At 45.2% G+C, this 12,009-nt stretch overlaps 1 protein-coding gene across 5 annotated transcripts in view; it reads right to left on the reverse strand.

The window, feature by feature from the left end:
• Positions 1-12,009, reverse strand: part of ERP44 (endoplasmic reticulum protein 44) — a 73,131-nt gene that overhangs the window by 15,094 nt on the left and 46,028 nt on the right. For all 5 annotated transcript variants that reach the window (XM_053262839.1, XM_053262840.1, XM_053262841.1 and 2 more), the window contains 2 exons: positions 1,283-1,467; positions 758-873 (listed from right to left, as the gene is read on the reverse strand). In XM_053262839.1, the coding sequence (XP_053118814.1) occupies positions 758-873; positions 1,283-1,467 (301 nt within the window). The remainder of the gene's footprint in view (positions 1-757; positions 874-1,282; positions 1,468-12,009) is intronic.

A 12,009-nucleotide genomic window follows, 5' to 3' on the forward strand; every position in this document is an offset into this window, starting at 1 on the left:
AAACAACCTATACTCATCTTTCCATGACAGAATACAAGTATGAGTGACAGCGTGTACCTGCAAGTCAGGAGGACTCAAAAAAGGGGGCATGGGACAGCTCAGTTGGGGCAGGAGGATAAATGTTTTTGCTTTCTCTCCCTATTATAATAATTGAGCAGCATCCAGACTTAGTCATTACTAATCATCATTGAAATCAATTAAAGAAGATTAATATTTGTTTGCTATTTCTCTGTGTAAATCACCCTGAGCCATTTTTGGAACGGCAGTATAGAAATCGAAGGAAGGAAGGAAGGAATAATCAGTTATGACAAGTCTCATTAATTTCAACTGGACATAACCATGACTTAGTCTGGATAATGCACATTATGCTGCTGTTCAACAAACATACATCCTCAAAGCAATTTACCCAGGAGGAATCAAGAAATGGTTCTCTGCCCCAAAGGGGCTCATAGTCCTGCACAGTTTTTAAACAAACCCAAGGAAGACACCAGTAACAGCCACTGGGAGGAATACTATGCTGGGCTGAATAAGGGCAGTTGCTCTCTCCCTGCTAAATGTAAAAACAGAGCCTTAAAAGGCACCTCTTTGTCCAGTTAAGTAGGGGTTTACTACAGCTCTGATAGTATAATTAGGAGGAAAGAGTATCAGATAAAGTCATCTTCTAGAATCATGCATTCACAGGTGTGTGACCTGAATCCAAGCCATTTAAGCCGTAGTACTGAGCTAACCTGTTATTTAAAAAATAAATAAATCTTACCCAAATGCAGCAAGGAAGACACAGTCATCATGCAAAATATTTGCAACCCTTTCAAAGGTCCTATAATTATCAGAGTCTTTTTGTTCAAAGTATCCAACAATATTCCTTTTACTGCGCTGTAACAAAAAAACCCGTAAGTAAGCCTAAGTTATCTATCAGAAGAAATAACCATAAATATTTTCACTTGATACAGGTATACAGAGGATGCCAAACTGTGTTCAAATGAAGTGTCACTATACTAAGGAGGCAGCTAGGGTTATGAACATATATGGGATATGTTGTAGTGCTATAGTTTCAGCATTCTTTTTGTGGGTATATGGATATGTCTCAATCTGCCATACAATCTTTGATTACACTATCAAGAAAGCCATGAAGATTAAGATGCTAATTCTACAAATACAAAATATCACTTACAATTTTTGCTAAATATGATGAACTTCCTAAGTGGCAAACAGTATGCATTGTTAGACAGAACAATTCAATATCAGTTTTTCAGTTACAGAAAAGAAAAGAAAAAAGACTCACATCAAGAGAGTTAATTTCTTCCAAGCTGAGTACTTCTCGAATAGGATTACTTTTCTGTTGTCGGATATAGTCTGCAATTGCTGTCACTGATCTCTGACCCCGATACTCTCTCTTCATCATCATTCCATTACGAAACAATTTTAGGGTTGGATATTTGCTTATCCTGTACCTTTGAGCTATTTCAGCTGAAATGCAATTGAGAAGGGTAAAATATGTAAATCCAAATGTATATAGTTAACAATCCTTTTACATACAGGTACTAGTTTGGTAATGCACCAAAGGTTCTACTTTCCCCATCTTTTAACTAAGAGCAGGAAATGACTTGACTAGCAAGCCAGAGGTTGCTGGTTTGAATCCCCACTGGTATGTTTTCCAGACTATGGTGTTTCCCAGACAATGGCAGCAGCGATACAGGAAGATGCTGAAGGCATCACCTCACACTGCTCAGGAGGAGGCAATGGTAAACCCCTCCTGTATTCTACCAAAGAAAGCCACAGGGCTCTGTGGTCGCCAGGAGTTGACACCAACTCGACGGCACACTTTACTTTTACAACAGAAATGAAAAAAAGGACTGCATTGCATTTTACAAGTGGAAGTGCCATTCATGAAAGAGGAAGGAGTGATTTTTACCATCATGCTTCTCTCTGTAGCCCCCTTCACGCCCTGCAGATCTGCTCAAGAGGGTTGAGAGACCCACCAGAACAGGAGAACATGCAGCATGGCAAGCTGCAGCAGGAAGGCAAAAATCACACTCCGAAGCACAAAAACAAACCATAGCACTTTAGGATACATACAGTCCAGAATTTCTGTACTTTATAAGTGTGAACACTTCCAGAATACAGGCCATGTAGATTCTTAATTACATTTGAACATCAATACCATTTCAGGCTCAAAATACCATTTCTGTATAGCTGTAATCCCTGTATTGTTATTTTTAAACTGACATAATTAGTGTCTGACCCAAATACCAGATTAATATGTTTTTTTCAACTGTGAGGATAGTTAAATTCACTAGCCACATCATCACACTCTTCAAAATGTCTAGTCTATTGGGTGGCTCCAGTTCAGTGTGTATACAATGCAGAATCTGACCATTACAAGCTATTCAGTAAATGAGAACCTTCTAAAACATAATACTTTTAACACACACTAGTCCTTTCGAGAGCTTCATGCTGTTAATTGGGTTTTGACTGCGGTAATTTAGCACTCACACTAATGCGACCAATTAGCTAAATTGGCTGTTAATAACTTACATTTTAAAGGGTTGACATTCCTAATTTCCATCAGTTTAAAATTATCCTTAAACCATCTGAGGTAAATTTGTACATGTGGTTTTTCAAGAAAAGCCTCCATGCAATTGTGCCCATACCCATACTACAGAGGTACTGTCAATCACAGAATTTAGAATAAGCATCATAAAGAGAATGAAACTGTATCTCCGTTATAAATGTAAGCCAGTTTAAACTATCTTCTGCTAGGAATGTGATTAATTTATTACGGTCCAAGACCACCACAAGGAATGTGATAAAATACAAGCAAGGACAGCCAGAGTCAGAAGAAGTTAAAAAACAGAAAAATGAAATCATTTGCATAACATTTATTTCCAGAAATGTAGGTGTGTTAGTCTGCTGAAGCAAACAAAGTCTTGTGACATCTTGAAGATTAACAAATTGATTGTAATTTTTAAAAAAATTGTATTAGTCTACTGCAGTAAACACAATAAGAGAAACTGACAGCATTATGTAGGATTAAATGTCAAGAGGCTTTAATGATATATTTGAGCATGAGTTTTCATAGGCAGCAGCCCACTGCAGATGCTGAACAGGCACAAGTTGAAGTACAGTAAAAATGTTGGTTGAAAGCATGCTAAAGTTCTGAGATATTATCAATCAAATATAACTTTATTAAATTTATTGCATACATTTTTTGTGGAGTACGATCTGCTTAATGAAGTGGCCAGGAAATGCAAGCGGCCCAAGCTCTGTTCCGATGCCCAGTTTCTGTGTATGTCACACCCAGGCACAGGGCAAACAACAGCGCACTGGCCAGCCATGTTTCCCCCCTGCACCCATCTGCAGAGACAAGCACCAAAAGCAGGAAGAGCCTCTCCTTGCAATTGGGAATGCTGAGTGGCCCAAGTTCCAAATACTTGGGAGAAAGTCTCCCTGGTACAGTGCATATGCCAGCAAACAAGTTCTAAACATGGGAAGAGCAAGGAATGTGGCCATGTTCCATGGCCAGATGGCACTCTTCCTACACTTGGGCATAATGCACTCAGTTTCTATACATCAGAAATGCAGGACTCCTGCATTTCTTGGCCATATGATTCCACTGTTTACAATCCTTTTATTGAAGTTCATGTGTGTTTACACACACACACACACACACACACACACACACACACACACACACACACACTTCTGTATGCAAGATAACACTTCATGCATTTGATGAAGCTAACTGTAGAACACAAAAGCTTCTGCAACAGTAAATCTGTACAGTAGTGTATTGTTTTTCTGTAAAATTAAAAAAAGCCCCCCCAAATATAAGAACTGTGGCTTGGCTCCAAAGATTCCACTGCATGAACAGAATACACTTCTAAGGGCATTCTTGCCTCCCAGTTTGCAGTCCCCACTCAAATGGCTCCAGAGGACCATGGACATAGGGTGCTGCAGCAGGTGAGAAGAGGAGAATATCTAGCACTCCTAAAAAGGAGCCAAGCAAGATCACTGTATTTATTTAAAACTAGCTGGGCCGAGTGCAGAGCATCTGCGCCTCTGCCGGCCCACTTCTCCCGCCACCCCGACTGGTTCTTCTCCCTCCGTGCCCACCTACAGTTTCTGGCTGGTGGGAGCACCCCACTTTTTCTGCCCCCACCCACCCGGCACTTTCTGGCTGCCAGAAAGCAGCCAGAAAGCTGCTCCCGCCCACCCGCCAATTCCCAGCGGCTGGCCCGGCCCACCGCCACCTCTGTTCATGGAGACCGAGCTGGCCCGCTGCCGCCTCACCCCTATTTTCATCCCCGTCACTAGTTCGGCAGCTGCTCGCAAACTCTGGCTGGGAGGGGGGGAGGGACACAAAAGGAGGGAATTTCAGAATGTATTCAAAGGGACTGGGAGGCAGAGAGCGCCTTTATGCCTCTCTTGAAGAGGATTATATCAGGAGAGGAGGAAGGTAGGTTTGATTTTATGGCTTCCTTTTCTCAGCACTGAGTGTAATATGCCATGCTACTGCTGCTATAACTATCTAGTTTTGCTGGATCTCAGATTGACAAAGGCAGAACTTGGGAGCTTACCACCGTTCCCTCTAAGGTGTGTGCACATGCTCACAAGTTAATTGTAGATCCCGCTCAGGTTGAATTAGGAAGGCCCCACTCTGAATGCAGGTGCACACTCAGTACCTTGATTCTGGCGGCAAAACTCATTCCACACAGAGATGAAACAGTGGCAGCTCTCCCTGTAAGCACGCAGTTTATAACACATATTAACCTCTCCCCAACCCCCACCCCCTAGGATCCTATGGGTTTTGAGGGAAGGATAAAATTTTGTTAAAAATTGGCTGATTATCCATTTCTTTTGTAGGTTGGGTGGAAGGTAGCACCCATCTTGCCCTACCACCTAACCCATTTTGTTATCCCTAGGAGCTACCCATGGGAAACAATGGGGCGTTTTGATTTCCCCCATTGTTCCCTATGGCTGAAACAAGCATTCGTCAAAACAGCCAGCTCAACTGCTGTTTCAGCAAAATGTTTCGGCCAGTTTGCATTCTGTTTTGAGCTTAAAACAAAATGCAAAATCTGTTTCATGCACATCCCTATAGGACATCAGATTAAAAACAGTGACATTAATATACAACATTGCAAGAAACAAAAACACAGAGGAGCAAACTTAAAGACAGCCATAGATCAGTAACATTCTAGAGAGCACAGATCAAATAAATGGGTTTTCAAAAGGTGCCAGAAACAAGGGATCAAGACAGATCTCCTGGGGCAAGAGAGTTCCATAGCCTGGGCATTGTTAATGAAAATGCCCATATCTTTGATTCAGGACCCTTTGAGTAAGGTTGAGAGAATAACACACACTCTCACTTTAAAGGTCTGTCAGAACAGCATGTCTAGAAATTGGTAGATAAGGGGCCAACTGGATTGGAGGGTGGGGTGGAATTCTAGAGCCTGGAAAGTACAGCTGAAAAGGACCAACTTGGGGAGTACCCACCAAGTTTATCTCAGATGGTGGTGGGACACAGAGCACAGGCTTTCCTATATCTGGCTCCAATACTCCAGCCACTGGTTCAAGTCCATTTGGGCAGTGGATGGTTTGTAGTGTGCCAAGCTTCCAGGCTCCTTATTGTACTTCTGCATGATACTTTGGCTATTTGCAGGCTTAAACACCAGCATCTCTTTCTCAATGGAAACTTTCCTCTACATCACTATGGAACATCCTTAGAAGATCAGGAGGTAGCTGCCTATAGCTCCAATAGCCCTGGAAGAGAAGGCTGGCTCTGAGGTGGATTTGCCCATAGGCGTAACGATAGGGGGGCAGGGGGGGCACGTGCCCCCGGTGCCACTCTGCTTGACCACGTGGGGGGCGCCAAAAAGAGCCCCTGCCTTTCCGTTTAAATTTTTTTTTTGAATTTTTTTTTTTTTTTGGCGCAGCAGGCAGTGGGACGCATTGGGCAGTCTCCCTCCCCGGGTCCCGGCGCCCCCCATTGCTCTTGGCGCCGCCACGGCGCGGGCGCCTAAAGTGCAGTGACTTGAATGCCTGCCTGCTTGCTGCCGCTTCGCTTCGGCGAATCGGCGTCCTGGGTGGGACCGTCATTCAACATCACATCATCAGTCCGCTGACGTGGCGTCCCTGCCTCATGGCGCCGCCCCCCCACCAGTCGCGCATGCGTGTCTGGCCTCACGCAGCGACCGCGAGGCAGGAGACCGCAGCGCTTTGTGCAGCAGCAGCACAGGAGTGGAGGAAGAAGAGGATTCGAGGGCCTGCCTGCCTTATCATCACCAGTGCTGTGCCACAACAAGCAACGCAATCAAGCAAGCCAGCGTTACAGACAAGGTGTGTGTGTGTGATGATCATTGATCTTTCTTATTATTTTGAAAAGTTTGCTCAATGCTATGCTCTCTCAAAGCAGAGAGTGGGTGCCAGCGTTGAAGGTCCCCCAGCGCAGCGTGCCTTCCTCAGTGGCTTGTGCTGTTGTGTCACTTTTGTTTTCGCAGCGGCGGGAGCCCGGGGCTGAGACATGGGGAAAGCAAGGCGAGGGCCGAGGGCAAGGGGTTTGTGGCTGGGAGGGGAGAAGCAGGACAGAGATCCTCTAGTCTGGATGTTACTGAAGCCCCGGGTTGCTCAGGGGCGGCGGGGGGCTCCCTCCTGCTTCCTAGCGGTGGCAGCTCAGCTGCTCGGAGAATCCAGGAGGGGAACGAGATGATGAGGATGGAGAAGAGTCACAGACAGCGCGAGCGGGCGCGCTCCTTTTCTCTTGTGTGCCGATTGCCAAAAAGTGCCCGTGTGTGTGGGGCTGTGTGTCTCCACGGGACAATGCGTCTTTTTCATTAAGGTTAAAAACTCAACTCAGTGGTGGTGCGTATCCCTGCGTTTAAAACATGCAACATTTTTTGGGTTTGGGGGAGCACGAGGTGAGCATGCGCAGATGTCGCTTCGGTTTCAAGGTGCGTGTGAGGAAGACTGTTGGATGCTGCGCAGACGCAGTCTACAGCAGACTGCTGGGCTTGGGACTGGGTAACAAAAGAAGAGCAGAAGGTGGTGTTGTAGGTCTCTCTCTGCGCAGCCAAAGCATCATGGAAGATTTGCTAAGGCGGGGTGGTGGGGATGCAGCAGGAGAGCTGGCCTCGGGGTGTGTGTGTGCGGCTTCCTCTTCCATTCCGGGGCTGAGAATCGGGAGGCTTTGCAGAACTGCAACGCTCCTGCTGCCTGGCCAGGAATGGGGCCCCTCTTTTCTCCACTGGTCTGGGCAATGGGAGACACATCTCATGCGCACAGAGGCCATCAGAATCTCTCTCTCTTAAAAAAAGCCCCCTAGCCATCTTTTCCCCCTCCCTCCTTCCCAGGCGCGTCCCCCAGAAGAGAGCGCAAGGCGGCTGCGAGCACGTTCCGGCCGGGGTATTGTTTCTGCAAGCCATCTCTGGCTGCAGCCCAGCCCACAGTCTAGAAGAATCATCCTCTGAACACCATCCCGCTTCAGAGCAGCTCAGCAGGCGTAGAAAACAGGGTGGAGATCCCTGCTATCTCCCCTGCTTATCAGGTTGCTCTATCAGCAAGGCATGCCAATGCCAGCCAGGATGGCACAGGAAGAAAGGAGCCAGGCTAAAAAGCCAGCAGCGTCGCTTGCTGCTGGCATGCCTTCCTTCTCTGGGTGAGGAGCGAGCGGGGGAAGCCGCGATCACCGCTTTCGAGCTTGCTTCGCAGCTGCTCGTCGATGCTCCTGGGCTGGGCTGAGCCGGCGTTTGGCCTCCCAGTCCGCAGACTTTAGCTAAAAACTGAAGGGAACAAGTGAACGTTGTGTGCCCCGACTCCTCCCACCACCACCGCAATGATCGCCACAAACTTCACTGGGAAGCACATCCCAGAAATTCTGAAAGATAAACCATCCCATTTAAACTGTCGCTCGGGTCAGTTCACATCCCCCTCCCTTTGCATTTCAAACAGCCATTGGCTTGTTTCTTCTTCCTCTTCTTCTTTCTTTTTGTGCCCAAGCAAACGTGTGTAGGTGGAGGGAAAAGACCCCTGTTTCTAATTCTATCCATCCCAAATAAGGCTCTCTTTCAGGTCTCAGGATGGAGGGGTGAGTTTGAGGTTTCTTTCCAGAGGTTTTCCTGCGTCACAATGTTGTTACTACTCCTCTTGATTACTCAGTTATACCAGAACTTCACAAAATTATGCTGAAGATCAACATTCTCTCTCTCTCTCTCTAACATTCTGCGGGGTGGGTTTGCTGCTACTTCTGGTCTAAGGGTAAAAAGCCAGTCTTTGCTCCTGTGCCTTTAACAACATTGATCTATAAGTGATAATGTTTATCTCTAGGTATGTATGTGTTTGTATAAATAAATAAAAATAATAAATAAAAAGAAAGAGAGAGAGACACACACACACACCGTGGTACAAACAATTAATTGCATTGCTGGTCAATGAAGGAAATATAGATATCTGTCTAACAATTAATTGCCTCCTTAAACGAAACTTTAATGGAAGATAAAAGTGTGTGTGTGTGTGTGTGTGTGTGTGTGTGTGTTATCCGGACTTTCCAGGGTCTCCTAAATGTTGCTTTTCTGTGCTATGTTCCAAATGTTATGGAGACTGAAGCTTTGATCTTATCACTTATGCTGAGATAAACCTTATAAAGCTTATTGGAAAGTTGGTAGCCCTGGTGTGGCTTGTTGTCCTATCAAGTTGGTTTTGACTCCTGGCACCCACAGAACCCTGTGGTTTTCTTTGGTAGAATACAGGAGCGGTTTACCATTGCCTCCTTCCACGTAGTATGAAATGTTGCCTTTCAGCATCTTCATATATCACTGCTGCCCGATATAGGTGTTTCCATTTGAACCCGCAACCTTTTGCTCCCTAGGCAAGTTACTTCCCTGCTGTGCCATTAGGTGTGGCTTGTATTCCTTGTAAATCTAGGAGTAGGCAGTTGTGGGGTGTGTGTGTGTGTGTGTGTGTGTGTGTGTAGGATCTTGATTATGGAAGTTGGCTGAGTGTCAGGATGGGACAGGTGTCTTGTGTGGGTGCTGCAGTAATATTTAGGAACATAGGAAGCTGCCATATACTGAGTCAGACCATTGGTCTATCTAGCTCAGTAGTCTACCCAGTCTGGCAGCGGCTTCTCCAGCAGGCAGGAGTCTCTTGCAGCCCTATCTTGGAGATGCTGCCATGGAGGGAACTTGGGACCTAGATGCTCTTCCCAGAGTGGCTCGATCTCCTGCGGGGAATATCTTCCAGTGCTCACACTTCTAGTCTCCCATTCAAATGCAAACCAGGGTGGACCCTGCTTAGCTAAGGGGCGGCGGGGCGGTGGGGGGGCACAATTTCAGTGCTTGCCCCGGGCGCCATTTTCCCTAGTTACGCCTCTGGATATGCCATAAGGCAAAGCAAAGCAGTTGCCCCAGACAGCAATTCTGGTTGCCATTAAGAGCATCAGAATGCTGAAAAGATTTCCTCACTGACACAAACAGAAAGCTGCACAAGAACATGGTAATATTATTGAGAGGCTCCTTCTCATGTGAATGAGGCTCATGTGTGGCCTGTGCCATACACACCTTGGGCCAAGTCCTTGGAAAAGTCAGTTACTTCTCTCCACCTTTGCATTCCTTGAAAAGAACATTCCTCATAGACGAATTCTTGGAGAAGTTAAACTAGACCAGAAGCTCGAGTTAAGGAAACCCTGAAAGCAAGTGTTAAGGCACAGTGCCGAGGCACTGAATATAATCATGAAAGGATGCACATCTGTGCAGATGTCTGCTTTTCTATAATCTTTGGGCTGCAAGTACTACCCCAAATATGCTAAGTTCACTGGGGGAGATCACAAATCTTAATTCAGTCAGCAGTTCAAACAATGTTTTGCTCCACATTCTGTAAGTTTCAAACATCCTAGTGCACATTCACATAGGCGAACACAAGATGCTAATGGGGCTATCACAGATAGCAACAATTTCCATGATGAAGGCAGCAGCATTTCCCATCACCCATCCACCCCACTCACACTCAAGGAAGCTCTGACCAACTGTACCTGCAAGCTTCTACTTTCCCTGTTGTATTTGTCTATGCCAATATCTTTACTATCCCCCATCATCTGGTGGGGTTTAGTTTGCCTGCTCCCCATGGCCTTTGCAGGGGTGGTGCACTGACTAGGACTGTCTGCTCTCAGAAGCTTATGGATCTACTTGGCTTCTATACAGCTAGTGGAGCCTGTTCAGCTCCTTGGTTTTCCATAAAGCTTAGGATAGCAATACCCAGATGGCTAGAGGAAGGCTCCTGATTAATCTAAATGTACCACATCCTAGAGTCCATTTTAGAGACTACTGCAAAGCAGTGAAGAGGCATTTCTTCATCACCATTACATACGCTCAGTATAGGCTAGCAGAGTGGTAGAATGGCTAAATATTTGCTTTACATCACTCCTTGCTCTCTAAATTTTTTTCATCTGTGTGCGGAATGAGTTTTGTTCTGGGTGGTAGTATCAAGGCAGTGTGTGTGCGCATGTGCATTCAGAATGTGGCTTTCCTGCTTCAACCTGAGCGGGATCTAAAATTAACTGAGCAGACATCCAAAAACCTGTGAGCATGCGCACACCTTAGAGGGAACACTGTTCATAGTGATTGTTGGCAACATCTACCCCACTAGAGTTGGAAGATAAGCAATAGCATTGTTGCATTTACAGCTCTCTCTGTTATCACCCCTTTATCCCTACCCCAAAACAATTAGGGTAAATTTGCAGTCATTTTTGCACAAGGGGAAAAGGGTTAGGGTAGCAATGAACAACTGATGTAGTCCCTTCTAAGGAATAATCTTTGGAGGACATTCCTGCCAATTTGCATTTGCATTCCCATTCATCTGACAACACTGAAAATTTTATACCGGTTTTTGTGTTTTTAATTTTTTTTAAAAGCACTACTGCACATTTGGCCACTGCAGGCCTGATGGTCAGAACAATAAAAGCATCAACACACTGAAAGCACTGCAATGCTATCGTCTATTTTCCACCTCCAGGGGTGTAGACCCTGTCCAAAATCACAATGAACATTCATCCTCCTAGATAGTACTGACCACCCCAGTGGGCTCATTGACTATTTACATGTCACTATGCAGATAAAGTCACTTACATCCTTGCTGACAAACTCCAGAATTATTGCAATAATCAGAGGCTTGCCTTGGAGACACTCTTGTCCTGTTGCAGTGGATTCATTTCAGTTAATACAACCTGAGGAAGCAGGCAATATTCTAGGAGTTTGAAAACAGCGTCATTTTGCTTTAGACCCTTGCCAATCATGGCTGATAAATGCTCCTGGAGTGGAATGGCCAAGTAGCTGGAGATAATTGTTTATTCATCCTTGAGGAAAGGAGGGTAGGATACAATCAAGCCTCAAGGAGGTGGCGGCAAGACCACTATTTTAAAAAACCCTCCCTCTAACCAAGATAATTATAGGCCAGTTTTGAATCTCCACTTTTTTTGACAAGGTGATAGACCATATGGTGGCTTCTCAGTTGCAGAGGGTCATAGATTATACAGATTATGTAGACCCATTCCATTTGGTATTTGCTCTGGCTCCATGATTGAAACTACCTTGGTAGACAACCTATGCTGGAAACTAGACAGAGGGAGTACATCCCTATTGGTTCTGCTAGGCCTCTCAGCAGTGTGATATCATCAACCACAGTATCCTTCTAGATTGTCTCATGGGGATGGAGATTGGAGGCTCTGTCCTGGACTAGCTCTGGTCTTCTCTCAAGGAGAAGGTCCAGAAAGTAGATGACCACTATTAGTCCCCTTGGCGTTTGTTCATGAGGTCTCACAGGGCTCAATTTATTGATTTATTTTTATTTCTATACCACCCTTCCAAATAGCTCAAGGCATACTGTTTTGAATATAACTGTTTTATATTCAAAACAATTTAAAACAATTAGTAGTTAGAAACAGAGGTTGTGAAACACCATAAAACAATAACAGTTAAATCATCTCTCACACTGCTTACATGAAACCACTGAGGCTCTCTG

This window comes from Hemicordylus capensis, chromosome 6 (genome assembly GCF_027244095.1).
Source record: "Hemicordylus capensis ecotype Gifberg chromosome 6, rHemCap1.1.pri, whole genome shotgun sequence".
NCBI classification, from domain to species: domain Eukaryota; kingdom Metazoa; phylum Chordata; class Lepidosauria; order Squamata; family Cordylidae; genus Hemicordylus; species Hemicordylus capensis.